This window comes from Wyeomyia smithii, chromosome 3, assembly GCF_029784165.1.
Source record: "Wyeomyia smithii strain HCP4-BCI-WySm-NY-G18 chromosome 3, ASM2978416v1, whole genome shotgun sequence".
NCBI lineage: Eukaryota > Metazoa > Arthropoda > Insecta > Diptera > Culicidae > Wyeomyia > Wyeomyia smithii.
The window spans coordinates 134750048-134767753 of record NC_073696.1 but is presented as its reverse complement, the minus strand read 5'-3'; the positions used below and the strand labels follow the sequence as shown (position 1 = coordinate 134767753).

General features: G+C 42.7%; 1 protein-coding gene across 1 annotated transcript in view; it reads left to right on the top strand.

The window, feature by feature from the left end:
* The first annotated feature begins 6521 nt into the window (after nucleotides 1-6521).
* The window catches only part of LOC129731415 (uncharacterized), a 38699-nt gene continuing 27514 nt past the window's right edge, over nucleotides 6522-17706 (top strand). The window contains exon 1 of the mRNA XM_055691394.1: nucleotides 6522-8072. Within this exon, the coding sequence (XP_055547369.1) occupies nucleotides 6656-8072 (1417 nt within the window). The 5' untranslated portion in view covers nucleotides 6522-6655. The remainder of the gene's footprint in view (nucleotides 8073-17706) is intronic.

Genomic DNA, 17706 nt, shown 5'->3' with positions numbered 1-17706 from the left:
ATATATATATATATATATATATATATATATATAAATGGACTGAAACAAAGATGGCGCACAGCTTATGCCGAAAGGCATGCGAGTGTACTTAAATAATCCTCTGTGGGTATTTACAGTGCAGAGCTGTTGGGAGGCTTCCGATAACTTCACCTGCAGATACGCTCCGGTGAGATCAATCTTGCAAAATACTTTAAAATTGGCCATACTGGCCAAAATATCGTCCACTAACGGTAAAGGGTAGTGTTCGGTAGAAATAAAGCGATTCAATGTAGCTTTCCCATCTAAACAAATTCGGGCTGACCCGTCTTTTTTCGGGGTGACTACAATGGGGCTTGCCCATGCGGATGTGCGAACAGGAACTAGAATTCCATTTTCTACCATTCGATCAAGCTCGTGATCGACATTTTCACGAAAACGAAAGGGGACTGTATAAGGTTTGTGGAAAATGGGCACTGCCTCTGGTTTCAGAACAATGTCAGCCGTAAAACCTTCAATTGCCTGGGAACAATCTCCAGACAGCAACGGAGGAAACTTCTGTTTCACATTAGACAATAGACTGGATTGAATTGCACTGATGGAAGAAAGGTTCAGACTCACCATTTCCCTCCACCCTGGAACGAGAACGTCTAGACTGGATCTACCGAGCAAAGGAGTGATTCTTCTATCCTTCTCTGGCTGTATGACGAAGAGCGAAAGTGAAACTTTTCCGCCTCCTTTCGTCGTGACTTTGACCACCAATTCACCCTGCAGACGGATGCTTTGACCTGAAACCGATTGAAAACTTTTGTGAGTGGGGTTCAGCTTAACATGAGAGAGCTTTTCATGATACTCAACTGACGATATAACAGAATCACATGCACCCGTATCGATTTCGAACGTGACAGGCACTCCTTTGATCACCAGTTGCATTGTGGCTGGAACATCGATTTGTCCGATTTTACTAGGCGAAATCTCTCCAACAGATGCCAGAGCTGCTTCCGTTGAGCCTGCCCCTACGCTATGTTCCACTGCACCATCATGTTCAGGTGACAGCAGATTTAATCGCCAACTTTCTACTGCTTCAGACATTTCGGCAACTCGACCTTGATTGCCGCTGCTCTTTTCCTTCGACGAACGACACATGGTAGACACGTGGCCGGCCTTTCCACATGCAAAGCAAGTCCACTGCTTAGCTGGACACGTTTCTGGGTTGTGATTCCTCCCACATCTAAAGCACTGCTTGACTTGATCCACCGACTTTCGGAACGACTTACTTGAGTTGTTTGCTTTGTTATCTTTTGCGACTGACTTGAATTGGTTTTCCTGCGGCTTGGACGATTTCCGCGACTTCCGATGTAGAGCCGCGAGTTTCGATGAGCCCTGCATGGCTCTTGACTCCTGCTCCGCTGCTTCCGAATTGCGTGCAATGCTGCAAGCTTTTTCGAAAGTCAAATCTGCTTCACCGAGGAGTTTCGTCCGGAGGTTTGAATTTTGAACTCCGGCCACGAACTGATCCCGCAATGCCTCCGGCAGGAATGTTTTGAAATCGCAGGAATGCGACTGAGCCTTGAGCTGAATGATGAATTCCGAAATCGTTTGACTCGACGACTGCTCAACCTTCCGGAACTTGTAACGCTCAGCAACCACGTTGACTCCTCGTCAACCAAGTGCTCCTTTAGCAGCTCTATCAGATCTTTGTATGGCTTGGTGCATGGATCGTCGGGTGAGCAGATTCGCGATGCGATGGAATAGAGACTTGGCCCCGCCATCGTCACTAACATCGCAACTTTCTTGTGAGCTGGAACATCGTTGACAAGAAAGAATTGTTCCAATCGGTTAACATACTCCTCGAATTTGTCACCAATCACAAACTGCTCCATATGACCTAGCATTGGTCCCAACATCCTGACTTCTGATTGACCTTCCTGCTTTACTGTTCCTCCCGTTGCCATGACTTATAACAACGCGCGTAACAAACACGTGCTCGAGACTATTTCTTGACTCAAAAGTGAGGTTAGGTTCGACTTCCTAACAATGCTCACGACTTATACTGATTGGACTTTCAAATCTATTTTATCTGCACTTCACACGCGTTTTCCGTTATCCTCGTCGCCAAACTTTGCCATGGAGGATCGGAAGGAAAGACGACGACTTATAATAAAACTTTATTAAAAATCTGCTTATCACAATGGTGAGTGTAGGAAGAATAAAGAAAGAGTGTGGCACTGCTAGGCCTTATATAGGTACAGAACCGGAAGACTACTAGCCTTTAACAGTTGGTACAATTGGCTGTCGATTTACTGTCATCTAGAAGATGGATTCTGTTGACTGTTAAACACTACCGTACAATACTGTTATATAAGTACATATCAGTACTCATTGATGGAATAGAACTGTTTTGTTGTCAACCTGTACCCCAATTAGGTACAACATAGTTGTACTAATGTCCTGCTTGGGATTAGAGCTCCATACTTGGTATGGAGTGAAAAGATAATGCCCTAAGAAGTTGTACCTAGAGGAAGCAAGAGCAAAGCAAATGCCCTGAACTCTCTGGTTCAGATTTGCAGAATCGGCAGGTGTCGTTCAACACTACACCGATTTTCTTTAAATGATAAAAAGCGGGACAGTGTCCGGTAAGGAGTCCCATGATTATCCGTAGTTCATTACGATTTAGACTAAGTAACTTTCTGGCGGTTCCGGGGTTCGGATAGATTAACTTTTTAGCTTGTCTACAACCCTGTACCTGTTGCCATTGGGATGCTATTTCTAGCCTGTCCCAAGTTAGTAGTTCGTAGTTAGTAGTTCGCTTTTGATAGCGGAATTGGACGTACTCAGAAACGGCTCGGGGCCAATAAACCGCTGAGCTGATCCCTGTCTTACTAGGTTGTCAGCGTGTTCATTACCCTCGACTCCGCAATATCCGGGCACCCAAAACAGAAAAACTGAGTTCTGCCGGGAGAGTTCCCGTAGAGTTTCAATGCATTCCCAAACAAGTTTGGAAGCGCATTTGACGGACTTAAGTGCTAGTAGTGCTGTTTGACTGTCCGAGAATATACCGATTTTCGCATGTCTGCATATTTTTGCGCAGATATATATGGCCTCTGCTTGAAAACGGTGGGCCATTTACCCAGGGAAAATGTTTCCCTGATAGCGGGTCTGTATAGGGATCCTATTTTCGAGCCATCCGTATAAAAACTGACGATTCCAGGTGGAAGATTAGGCCCTCCATTGTTCTACATAGAGCGGTTTGCTTCCATCACTCTATACGGAATATCCATGTTGGTCCTAACGTCCATTCAGTCGGAGAAGGTAGTTAATAGCGGAGTTAGTTTGAACTCCCTAAGTATGCGAAGGTGGCCGATTTGGTCCCCTTCGAGTATAGTTATTCTCCAAGCTCTGCTTCCTTTTCACATGAAGATGTAGAGGCAGTAGGCAGAGCATTGCTTCCATGGCTGCAGTTGGAGTTGTTCGCATAGCGTTGGAAACCAAAAGACATGCAAGTCTTTGAACTTTTTTGAGTTTTGCTTGCGCAGTCTTCTCGTTCACCTTAGGCCACCACACAAGGGCAGCATAGGTGATTCTTGGTCGGGCAATGGTCTTGTAAGACCAGAGTACCAAGTCTGGTTTCAGTCCCCAGGTCTTACCGAACAGAGTTCTGCAAGCCCAGATCGCCGAGATCGCATTCTTAGCGGTATGATCCAGTTGTGCAGGCCAGTTCAGTTTCTCATCCAGAATAATTCCGAGGTATTTGACTTCATTACTGAAGCCCAGTCTGACTCCATTCAGTGTAGGATGAGTGATGGAGATCTTCCTTCGTCTACTGAATGGAATTAGGACTGTTTTTTTGGTTCCTGTTTAGCGGGGAGTCTAAAAAACTCATCACGGATATATTTATCCAATATTTTCTCCATCAACTTGAGGAGTGATGAAGTCAGACTTATGGGTCTGAAAGTCTTAGGTAGGGTTTTATCCTTTCTTCCAACTTTGAGGATAAACACTACCTCTACCTTCAGCCAGTTATCCGGAATATGGCCCAGAATAAAGCTGGCTCTGAAGCCTTTTATTAGTTCGGACGTGATAGCTGCGGCCGATTTTTTGTAGAAAGATGGGTAGTATGCCGTCTGAACCTGGAGACTTCATAGGGTCGAGTGAGCTTAGAGCCCAACCTATTGAAGCTTCCGTGAACAGTCGGCGAGCCACCAGGATGGACTCCCGAGACGCCATATGTCTCGAATTGTCCCGTCGCGACCCATCACTATTCAGTTCTTCGGTCTCTATCGATCCGGGAAAGTGGGTGTTCATGAGAACCTCCAACGTTTCCTTGGTAGTGACAGTGAGGCATCCATCCTCTTTCCTTACTTGTCCTAAACCTTTAGTATGGTCTTTGGACATCGGCTTTTGGAGCCGCGTAGCTTCCGGCAGAGTTTGGATTCTTTCACAAAAACTAACTCTGGATTTCCGTTTAGCCCTGCGTAGCTCGGCGTTGTACTTAGTGAGGGACGCTCTGTAGCCATCCCAGTTAAATGTGACTTTTGCCCTGTTGAACAACCGCCTAGTTTCCCGACGAAGGTCACTGAGTTGATCATTCCACCAGGGTACGTCACGGCATACTGACCGCTGTGTTAGTGGACAGTTTGCATTAAAAGCATCCATGATTCTGTTTTGTAGATCATTCGCTGCCGAATTCAGGTCAACTGAATTTCGAATGTTGCTGTAACTGAAAGTTCGTGAATCGATCAGGTGTTCCTTAAAGGATTCCCAAGCTGTATTCTTAGGATTTCTTGTTGCTGTTGCTTGTTGCTTGTTGATGGCCTTGCAGTACCGCACGAGCGCAGCAACTTCGGATGCCGGTATATCACCTTGGTCGCCCGGGAAGTAGGCCGACGCGACAACCATCTCCTGCTTTCCTCTGGTTGTCGGTACTTTAACCGTGATGGCAACGACATCGCGTTGGATAAATTCTGTAATAGGTAAAAAATTTACTTCTCTATTTAGTAGAATTGCAGTCCTTGGTTTGGACTGCATGTCGCAGTAGATTAACCTACCGTTAGGAGCGTTAAGTCCGAGAACTTTGGATTTGTTGATCCACGGCTCCTGGATAAATGCGGCCGCTAGCTGCTCTTTGGCGAATCTTCTGCAATGAACACCCGAGGCGCCTTTTGCGTGATGGAGATTCGCTTGCACGCAGCGAAGGCTGCTCACTTTGCAGTGATGTTGCCGTTTTTGTCCGGATCGGAAGATGATCCGGGTATTGGCTGACGGCTGCCAACAGCGGTTTGGCTGGTTGATGGAAGTTGCTCTTCCTCACTGTTCGGCTTCGGCTGCAGCAGTCAATTGGCAACAGAAGGTCGTCGCGCACACTGTGGCGGTTTTTGACTCCGTTGGATTTTCATGGTCAGCAATGTGATCGAGGATGGAGGTCCGGACCGTCTGAAGCTGGTCCGTTGTGAGTAGGGAGCTGGGGTGGGTAGCAGAAACAACCGCAAGGCTTATAGCTCCCGCGATGTCCCTAAAAGTGGCCGTCGAGAGCGGCTTCGGACCCGATGACCCCAAACCAGTGCCGTTCCGCAGTTTTTTAGGCTGTTGACACTTAGTACTGGTGTTTGGGGACACCAAGTCGTCCGACCGCTGACGCTTGACAGCGACTTGGTTTGTTTGAGCAAGCTGCTCTGTCGGAAGGATGGCCAGCTTCCTGGCTTCTTCGTTCGAGAGACCGGAGCGAAGATTTTGCTCAGTCACCGCCTTTGCGCATTTGAAAGTCGCTTGACACGGGGTGCCGATGATTCGGGTTTCCCTTCGTCATCGGGCCTTGTCTCTGGACCGGGAACTAAGTCCATTTGACTTTCGTCATTCCCTTGTGGAGAACGTAGGATTAAGGATGAAGCAGAGGGTCTTCCGTCCAGCGATTCGCTATCGAGGTTGAAATTATCCTCATGCTCCATCTCCTTCGTTCTGCCCGGTGCGTTTGTTTTTATTGGACTACGCTCCGATAAGTCCATGGGTACCGGCAAAGAAAGGCTGCCGGTGGCCGAATTTTGTGAATTGAAGTGATCCATAAAATTCCCACAAGTCGCTGGGTAAAGAAGAGTCCGCTGCATCAGTGACCCGCGTGATGCAGTAAGGGCTAATTACTGTGAATGGTGCCCTGGTGCTCCACAGGCTCCGTTAGAGGCTGGGTATTTATTAACTTTACTACAGAGTTCAGAAGTACAATAAATTGGGAAAAATATTTGAACGAACCGGGAAAACCGGGAACTTAGTTTCGGGTTTTGAGTGGCCACCCTGTTTTGAGCACTCCTTCTAAGCAATATTCGAAAAGTCGTTTTTCAATGCCGCCCTAACCTTCAGTTACTGCTTATATTTATGTCATTTGTTACTTGGCATTTATTCCCACAGTCGAACTAACTAGTTTTTCATGTGTCTTTTCAGATGTGCGTCAATTTTGAACCATGAAACATTGCTAGACATTAAAACAGATCGGAAAAACGTGACATCTCCTGTACCAGGACCTTCTACTGGTTTGGTAAAAACGTCAACGACAAGTTCAACACCGTCTGGCACTGTACGTCGTATAAAACAGCAACTACATCTATCTTCTCCTGAGCCTTCTGACTGGAACGAGGATTTTCCCGGTAAACTTTTCAATAATTTTTCATCTACTCTTGTACCAAACACGATGATGGTGACAATGATGTCTAAAAGTGGTGTGAATGGCAAAAACTTGTTTTTGAATTATACCACACCTTTGTTCTATCGCGAACAGATGGATTTTCATCTGTCAACTAATAAACAACAAATGTTAGAAACTTCAGCTTGCATGCCGGACGATGTATCTCGTTGTTCCGGTTTCATGAATACACGACCAAAAAATAAATTGAAACCAATAAATGAAAAATCTCAAACAGCAAAAAAAGCTGTTGGCGATTTTTGTAACATGCTTGGAACTGCTCTTGGAGAAGTCAGGTTAAAAAAACAAATAGATTGTTCTCCAGAGTCTGGGCACGATTCGAACTGCAATGTGAGCTGTCGCGATGTTCAACTTTCAACGACGTCCTCAGAATCATCGAGTAGCTATAATGAAGATGATAATAATAGTACAAGCGATAGCTGTAGTACCAGTTCGGACAGCAATGATTCTAATGAAAGTGATTGCTCATCGGATGACCAAGAAATTGATCCAGGAGCGAAAAAAAATATTTATAAAAACTGTGATAATGAACATCGGACTGTTAATACAAAAAGCAGCAAATCACAATTTGGGTCCGTTTCACTATACGGGAATTCAAGAGTAAATGAGTGTAATAAACTAGCGATAGCTTTTGGGGCTAATGTAACAAACACAAATGAGTCTTGGGGGTTTGCCGCTGAAGCTAAAAAAAATATCGATATTTTCAGTGCTAAATTCAAAGAACAAAAACCGCATGCTTCTCCGGGTAAAAGTGAACTATTCAAAGATGCTAAACAAAACACTGAAGCAGACGATGAAACTTGTCATCGATTGCAGAATTTTTTAACTCACAGCAGCAGAGAAATCAATAGTAATAACGTTAGTTTAGTGACAGCACCATCAAACTCCCCTAGGATAAACAAAAAGATATTCAAATTGCAAAGCACAACTTCTGATTTGGAAATAAAACGAACACATACAAAACATATCGATAAAAGAGACTCCGTTTCAAACAAGAGTACAATTTTAAGTCGCTGTTTTTCTTCGTTGAAACAAAATCAACAAATAAGCAAAGATAAGTACAATCTCTTCATGATTTCTATTGGAGAGGAAGGAATGCCGGATAAATTATCGCCCAGTAAGCTTGTGAAAAAAGCTATCAACGAGAAGCGTTTTGAGCTGCAAAATAAAGATTTAATCTTCAAAAATGATTCGCAAATTATAAAAATGTTAAACACCGAAAATATCAATAACTGCGCTAGCGTCAATGTTAGCAACAGCAGTACTCATGCTTCGGTTAATGGTATATCAGAATACCAGCAATCAATCAACAATATTGCCCGCAAAGCGGCCACGGAAAGAAAAGCTGATTCGTCTGACGCAACACAACACGTGCCACCCTACAACAAATCTCCCTCTAAAATGGGTAAGATATATCAGATTCATATGACGCTTCACTAAACATTACTGAACAAAAGACGTGCGAGTAAATATTAGGTATAAATGATAAATTTGATGTTCAGGACTTTTGTTTATAGTGCTCACTGATCATCTAACCAGTGTCAATATGGTTTACCTTCTTGTATTACAACCGTAACCAAACTAAGCTCATTTTAAAACAGTGATTAGCATACTAAAGTTCTTATAACAATAATAAGGAACAATCAATCTCAAACTGCATCTTTCATAAATGCAGCTGAATATGTAGTCGTTTGGCAGACTTTTGACAGAAAGAATTTTTGACCGAAAGGAATAAGACAGGATTTGTTTTGCAGAGCTGTTTGGATCTTGTTCATAATGTAAAATATCACGTTTGAATCAGTATGTTGATATGTCTTAAAAATGGCTGTGTGATGCGTCAGGAATTTGCACCTATGTATATTACAATTTATATCTTGCATCCTTTCCGTCAAATTTCTTTCTGCCAAACCATGTTCTGCCAAACGACTGATTTCAAGATGTTTTACTGCAATTTCTGCATGATGTAATTTCTGCATTTTGCAATGACGTTTAAACAATCGAAACACAATGTTCTATAATATAATGAAGCAAAGAATGTTATGCATCATAGAACACCAAAGATCGATTTGTGAGTATAGCCTCACACAGAATATATGTATAAATCTTTTTTGTCGAATATTCAGTAAGCTCGATAAATATGGTTTGTAAGCATTCGTGGATATCTTTAATTTCAAGTGACTCATCGCTATCGAATAATAATGATTTTCGGCGAAATACAGAAAAACTATAACCAGGTTGTTAGAGATAACTATCAGAACGGTTGTCCTGGACACATTAGACTATTCGCGAATGGCCCAATCACAAATGGCCGAATCACATACATGACATGTGGCAATTCGGCTATTGGCTAGATGTATGATGTCCTCACTCGTTACTGCGAGAGGGACACTCTTGTGAGTCTGCATTGAATTTGGTGTTAGCAAAATGGAAAGAGAAAATCGAGGCTAAAGAAACTATTTTTGCGGTGTTTCTGGATCTGAAACGCGCTTTTGAAACAACTTCTAGGCTCTTATTGTTACAAACATTGAAGCGCTTTGGTATCGTAGGGACAGCATACAAATGGTTTGAAAGCTATTTGTGTGCTAGAACTCAGAAGACTCGTTTTTATGATTCTGAATCAGTTTCCATTGCTCATACACTGGGTGTACCGCAAGAAAGTGTTTTAGGGCCCATTTTGTTTATAATTTATATTAATGACATGAAGCGAGTTTTACGGTTTTGCGATGAAAATTTATTTGCCGACGACACTGTTCTGTAAACCAAGATTTACATTATCTGACGAATTAATTAAATTTAAAAAAACTTAAACTAAACATTAGCAAAACAAAATTTTTGATTATTTCTTCGGCCAACTCCAGACCAGACGTAAATATTGCAATTAATGGTGAGACGATTGATTGCGTGAATGAGTTGAAATATCTTGGAGTAATCATTGATGACAAGTTAACTTTCAAGTCGGTATTCTGTGTCGTTTAAAAAATAAATTGACTGTTAATAGTAAAATTTTGTTGTATAAGTCAATCCTTTCACCACATATAGACTTTTGCTCATCCATCTTATTCCTTGCAAATAATACACATTGAGATTACAGCGGTTACAAAATAAAGTAATGCGATTAATATTAAGATGTAATAGATACACTTCCTCAAGTTTCATGCTGGACGCGTTGCAATAGCTTTCTGTGAAGCAACGAGTATAGTTTTTGACAATGGTGTTTCTTTATAAAATTTTTAATAATATGCTGCCTCGATATTTGTGTGATCGAATTGATAGGGGAAGTGATTTTCATAGGTACAACACTAGAAACGCGGAGGACGCTAGAACACCACACTTTTTATTTAGTAGATCACAGAACTCTCTGTTGTACAAAGGAATTAACTCTTTCAATTCGAAGCCCAGACAAGTGAAACGTGCAGCAACAATGGCGGAGTTTAAAAGGCTTTGTATTTCACACATAAAATCTGTTTTGTAGATAGATTTCAACGAAGTTTTTGTAAATTAATGAAGAAGATTGTAATATTTAAGTTTTTTTTTTAATTTATCTGGTACAATAAGTTATTATGTTCATTGATGATAATGGATTTTTGTTTGAATATAGCTAATAATATTGAATATTAGAGTTAAAAAAAAATGAGTTGACTACATATGTTTGAGCCATGCGCGCGTAGACTGACATAGACAATCTGGATACTGAGTACATCAGGGTTAAACCCCTGAAATTGAAACAAAAGGCATATCGGGTTGATAAGTTGCTTTTTGGTTTGTAATAGTATATAGGTATATCTTTATCAAGATTTTTAATATTTATCTGTTTTCACGATTTAGAACAAAGGGTTGTGAGAAAAAACTGAAAAGGCTTGGGTTTGCCTGTGGACTGTAAAGCTCGTTATCGAGATCTATAGTATCATAGGATCTCTCTTGTAGTTCTGGATCGTTATCCAGAACCAATTCTGATTAGTTAAAGCTCCTAAATGTTAGGTTCGATTCCTAACCAAATCCAGATAATTTTCGGGTTGGAAATGTTTTGGATGAGCCTTGGATCAATGATGTTATTGGAAAATCGTTTTTTTTTTTCAAATTATTGGTATTCTTTTGCAGGGTTACTATGTCTGTATTAATAACCGGACCGTAGTTTGTTTGCCTACTGGTTACATTGTATGTCTCTAAATAATATCTTTCATAGATAAATCGAACAGCTCAAACCGATGTAGGGGTATGAGGTGGGACCATCATCATCATCATCATCATCATCATCATCATCATCATCATCATCATCATCATCATCATCATCATCATCATCATCATCATCATCATCATCATTATACTGCTCGTCCAGATTTAACTAAGGGATAGCTCCTAGATTTTAATAAAAAATATCATTAGATGAGTTGTTTGTTTGCACGAGGCCGCCGCATCCTTTTGGCATGGAGTACAGTTTCCGCCTTTCAAAATTCGGTCATATTCGGACTACTTCGTGATACGGGTGAATCGTTGCCTTGTTTTCCTATCTAGTTTCGCCCTAATCACGAAGTAGTCCGGAACTATACTGCCGTTCAAAGCATATCTGTCCCATGTTCTATGGAAACCTTATGGACGCTGGGACAGTTATGCTTGGAACGGCAGTATAGTAGGTAGTTTAACCGAGTAGAATCCGGTCATTGATGATTCGTTCGTTTATTTTTTAGCCATTCGTTCGCAGCACGACACATCACATGCACATAGTTGCTGTTCAGTTATGTTAGGCTAATTTTGCAAGATTCAACTGAGATGAATTTTCATATTTGGTGTAGGAAATAACATGTTCTTTGAACATCTACAAATGTTTAATTGCAGAAAACCCCATGTTTTGATTTAGTGCGAATCAAGCATCAAAATTTAACGTTTCGAATGGTTTCGTGGTTTGGTGAATAGCATCACATTTTATAGAATTCAAATTTGTTTTTATTTTCACTCAAATTCAATCTACTCCAACAGCCATTTTTAATTCCGTTCCGGATTTCCGGTTTCTGGCGAACTTCCCAAGGTTCTCAAATACCATCCAATCTTAATATTTTCAGAAACAAGATGGTGGCCAGAGACCAAAAATCAATCCCAATAGCGATTCCGAATTCTAAGAAGGCGAATCCATATTTTCTGAAAAAGGCTAAAGATGTATTTGGTCAATAATTCCAATACTTTTGAAAGCCCAGACGACATTTTGAGATCTGAAGTGGCGACTTCCAGTTTCTGTAAAACAGCTTAAAAATGCAAAATACAATCCAATATGGTTATTTCCGCTCTACGCGTCCTTAAAAATTTGAGGTTGTATTCAAAATAATGATGGAAGTGAAAGTAATATTTCTGAAGTGAGCTGAGCTAATGCGGCAATGAAATGAATGAAACTTGATCCCGAGCATTTCCGGGAACGTTGAACTAGTACTAAATATTTTATCACGAGGCGTCGGTCCAGCGTAGTTGGTATCGTCAACGCCAACGAGAGGTTTTCTTTTGCCAATAATCTCTAAGAGCCTTTCATCTCATGAGGGACTAAACACGTTCATGGCGGTCCGTTAGCCAGTGGGTCGTTGATTAGGGCCTTGGTTGGTGTCGCCTCCACTGGTGTTACCGGGCCAATAGTGCCATCATACGGTTGAGTGAAAGCAACTGAGAAATAATGTATACTGTATATTCTGTCTGCCGTGTTACAACACCGGGCATTGGTGATTAAAAACAGCAGTGGTGGAATTAGACCGACGGAAAATAAACGAAATTAAAAGTTGTTTTAGTAATAGACGCTTACCTTGGTTATATCTTTGCAATTTGTAGTTAAAAAGTTAAAATGAGATTTTTTATTCACTACAAACCATTATTAATAACAATTCGATCAAGACCAGGTAAACATTTGTTTTGTTATTTTAAATGTTCCTGTCGTTGCTCGAGACCAAAGGTTTTAACTTGTAAAATCATTTCTTATTCTTCACTACCGCTTTATGGTATTATTCTTCTCGCTATACAACATCGGTATTAGATGTGGGCAATCCGCTCATGAACTGATCTAAGGTGCTGGTTCTTCAAAGTGAGTGAGTGATCTATCGCTCTTTTTCATGTCAAATTCGTTTACGCGGTGCAGCTACACTCGAAGTACACTTTTTACTCCAAAAATTTTTTTTTAACTTACCGGACTACACTTTTTCTGTCTCTGACAAAACTTTTTTGTCCTGGACTACACCCGAAAAAAGCAGAGTGTACTTTTGGGTGTTACCAACATACTCACACATATGTATCAAAACTGGTTTGTTTTGGTTCTCATTGCACGTGGTAAAGGGTCAGGTGATTTTATTTTCAGCTTATTTGCGAGATGGAAATATGAAATAGAAACGAGACAAAAAGACGATGGCGATAATGACCAAAACAAAACAAACTGTTCCACATCAATGGACCATAAGACGTGGGTTAGAAACGTGAAACCCGTGACACTAAAAAGTTGTTCACGATTCCCTGGCCGGATTAGTTTAGAGTGGACTGTATACGGTTGATCGATCGATGGAATACACGTGATTAACACTTAGCAAACTACCTTTATTAGCTTTAAATTTAAATTTGATCGCGCGAACTACGAACTGAACACTTCAATGGTCGTACATAGAATGAATGGGAATAGCATCGATGAATCGGTGCTCACTCCATCGAGCTGCTTGGTAGAGAGGGATGTATGTACTCATATTGCCTTGTCTATGTATTCGCGTTCTTATTGTTGCTGTCGTGACGGATGGAACATTCTCCCTCCGGGTTGAAACTTCGTATCAACAGAAAGGACCGGGGCAGAGCAGACGTTGTCCTCGATTGGAATTATCGAGACCTTGTTGATTGGACGACGGTATGTTGCTCCGTTGGACAATACGTCAATGGCTCGCACTAAGCCGTCGTCACCAGGATACACTCCGGTGATTCTGCCCAGTTTCCAGCTGAGCGGAGGTTGCGTCTTATCGTGGAGAAGAACGACCATGCCAGGTCGAACGTTCGACGTTGCTCTGGTATTCTTCTTACGTGGTTGGAGAGAATTAAGGTAGTCCCTTGACCACGCTCGCCAAAAATGCTCACGCATGAGCTGGAGATGTTGCCATCTACCGAGTCGGCTCACCTTGGTGTCTTCTAAAGATGGCTCAGCTGGTGCAGACAACGGTCGACCTATGAGGTAATGAGCTGGTGTTATTACCTGTGGATCGGCAGGATCGTTGGACAAACTGAACAACGGACGAGAATTTAAAATGGCTTCTATTTCGGCTAGAATGGTTGCCATTTCTTCGTAAGTGAGGTTTGCATTCTCACGACTCGCTTCAGGTGAGTTTTCGTCGCCTTGACCGCCGCTTCCCAGAGACCACCGAACTCTGGTGCGTCCGGTGGGATGAAATGCCACTGTATCTCGCGTACTTCACAAAACTGCTGGATTTTCTTCACCTCTTGTTGATTCTGAAACTGTCGGTACAACTCGTGCAGTTGGTTGCTTGTTCCATGAAAGTTGGTCGCATTGTCAGAGTGAATTTGCTGCACCATTCCTCTCCGACTAATGAACCGTTTCAAAGACGCCAAGAAGGCATCCGTTGTTAAGTCGGACACAATCTCTAAATGTACAGCCTTTGTCGCCATACATACGTAAACTGCGACGTAGGACTTAACAAGCTTCGGACGATAAGAACCTTGCCTCACCATGAATGGACCGGCATAATCGACGCCAGTAACTGCGAACGGTGGTGATGGCACAATTCTCGAGGTAGGGAGATTTCCCATTAGCTGTTTGGTTTCAACGGGTTTTGTTCGGAAACATGTAACGCACGATCGTGTTACTTGTCGCACAGTTGATTTAGCATTTAAAAGCCAGTACCTTTGACGAATGGTGCTGATCAAACCGGCCTGGCCGACGTGAAGATGCTCCATATGCAAAGTTCTAATGAGTTTTTTCGTTACAGGATCTTTATCGGGAAGTATTAACTGATGTTTTGCAGCAAACGGCAGTACTGAGCGATCTAATCGCCCTCCAACTCGTAGTAAACCGTTTTCATACACTGGACGCAGGTTACCAAGACGCTTGCATGTTTGGTTGGAAATCACTCGCTTAATTTCGTCCCCAAGATGTGCTTGTTGAATCGCCTTGACGATTGCTTCGGATGCTTGACGTAGTTCTTCGATGGAAAGATGTACTTGCTTCACACGATTAGACTTTGGCCGTTTGCAATTTCGAATAAACCGTAGAACGTAGCACATGGTGCGCATGGTACGCCACGTTCGATGCATCGGAAAAACCATGCAACTCATATGCAATCGCATTCGGGAACATAACACACCTTGAAACGTGAATGCGTCCAAGGTCTGGAAGGGATGCGCGCAGAGTAGCCCAATTTTCGCGGATGGTTTCGTCGATGGGATCGTCCCATCCAGCTGATATTTTCCAAAGCTGCTGTACCAACAGTTTGGCCATGACAATTACTGGCGCAAACAGTCCGAGTGGATCGAACAATTTTGCCACCTCGGAATAAATCATTCGTTTCGTGGCTAGCTTATCATCCGGAAAAGAACATTTCGGCGGATTGGCTATCATGAGGACGTCGCCGTCAGGATCCCACAACAATCCAAGCACCTTTATTACTTCATTTGCTCCGTACTCATAAAAAGGAACCTTCCTTTCTCGGTCGGCTCGTGAAATGTGCTATAGAAACTCTGCCGAATTGGAGCACCATTTGTGAATATGGAAACCACCTCTGGTTAGCAGTTCTTTTTATTGACGTTGGCTTTCGAGAGCTTCTTCCAACGTGTTAGCGCCAGAAAGCGCATCGTCAACGTAAAAGTCCTCAGGCAAGATTCGAGAGCCGATGGGAAACTCGGAACCTTCTTCTTTGGCAAATTGTACCAAACATCTTGTTGCTTGGTATGGCGCACAAGCTGTTCCGTAAGTAACGGTATTAAGCTCGAGAACCCTTAATGGATGTGACGGGTCGGACCTCCAAAAGCATCGGAGGAATCGGCGTTCTTCCGGCGCAACGAACACTTGCCGGTACATTTTTTCTATATCGCTTGAAAATGCATAAGCGTACTTACGGAATCGCAGCGTAATAGAGAATATTCCATTCTGTACAACTGGTCCTGCTTGAAGAACCTCATTGAGCGATAGTTCTGATGGGTCCATTTTGGCACTAGCATCGAATACGACACGGCACTTCGTGGTTAAGCTTGACGGTCGTAATACTGCATGATGCGGCAGATAGTACGTATCCATATTACTTGGATCCTCAGCTTCCTTAACTTCTCTGCAGTGGCCGAGGTCTTCATACTCCCTTATGAAACCATTGTATTGCTGCCTCAGCTCGGGATTACGCTCCAATCGTTTTTCTAACATAAGGAATCGCTTGAGTGCTAAAGAACGGCAATTATCCAACCGGTTGAGGTTTTCTTTAAACGGTAGTTTTACAACAAACCTACCCGTTGCATCGCGCTTATATGTCGAAAGGAAATGGGCTTCTCAAGACAGTTGTTCGGATGAAAATGGAGATGCGTTTGGTACTTCCTCCACCTTCCAAAATTGATGCATCATATCCTCGATGGAATCGATCGAAGCATGGTTGACGTGTTGAATAGCCGCATTCGAAATGTACGGCTCGTTTATTACTCCAGCTACCACCCATCCAAGATGAGTGTCTCGAAGTTGTGGTAAATTGTCACCAAGACTTATTTGATCGGGCTTCAGAAGATCAAAGAACAATTCTCCCCCGATTAACATGTCAACCTTTTCTGGCTGGAAGAAATGTGGATCGGCGAGTTGAATGCCTTCAGGAAGTTCCCAGGAGCTGAAATCAATCGTTCGGTTAGGAATAGTTCCAGTTACCTTGGTTGTAACCAGACACTCAATGTTGGCTTGAAAGTCTCCGTAGCTCGATTGGAATTTAACGAACACCTTATCACGAGCTAGACTTCTCAGGGCATTGATTCCAGTGATTGATACATTTGCTGGCATTCTAGAACAACCGAGGCGGGTTGCCATTTTCTCGGTGACGAAGTTAACTTGAGACCCACTGTCAAGTAGGACGACAAGGGTGGGACTGGTTATGTTCATCAATGGCTTGAACGACAGCAGTCAATAGCAAGACGGTCTTTGATGTTGAAACGTGATTGCTTGAGCATGTAGTGGATACTGGTTTATCCACCACCGAAACAGAAGGTTGAACAACAGTTGGTTGATTATTCGCGACAGGTTGCTTTGGTGCGGCAATGTCGGCCTTTGAATCCTGACTGCTGATCCTTTCAGCATCATCGTGGAGAATGGTGTGATGTTTGCGGCTGCATTTTCGACACGTGTTGTTAGACGTGCACTGTTTGGATTGATGTCCCTTCCGGAGGCAGTTGAAGCACAAACCTTTTGCTCGAACCTTTTCTGCCCTTTGAGTTGCTGTCAGCTGCTTGAATTCCTCACATTGGAAGTTAAGATGTGAACCTCCACAAAAGTGGCAGGAACCTGAAGACTTGCTGGAACTTGAAGTAACTGCGTTAGTCTTTAGCGATGGCATTTTGTTGTTGACTGGTGAAACCTTTGATTTCACGGCGGTTCGTTTGGAGAAAGCTTGCGACGATTCACACTGCTCCAGCACTTGACAACTGGTTTTGAGAAAGGAGATTGTTTGTTCGTATTTCGGGAGCACACCTCTATGCTGGGTACGTTCCCAAGCCATGCGGGTCGAATCATCCAAGGCACTGACGATAAGATGCACCACGATGTGCTCGGAGATACCCGTCAACTGTTGTTTTTGGTACCGTAGGCCTTCAACATGACCGGTTGCTTCAGTTAGCAGGCCATCCAATTCTTCGAATGTTGCTTTAGACATTTTTCTTAGGGTAAGCAATCCTTGAATGTGTGACCCAACGATTACACGTGTGTTTTCGTAACGGTCTGTTAGCACCTTCCACGCTTGCTTATAATTACCCTCGTTGATTATTTTTGCATCTAATATACCTGCTGTGGATCCAATCAATGCTTTGTCTAACTGGTACAGTTTTAATGCCTCTGAGTCCTC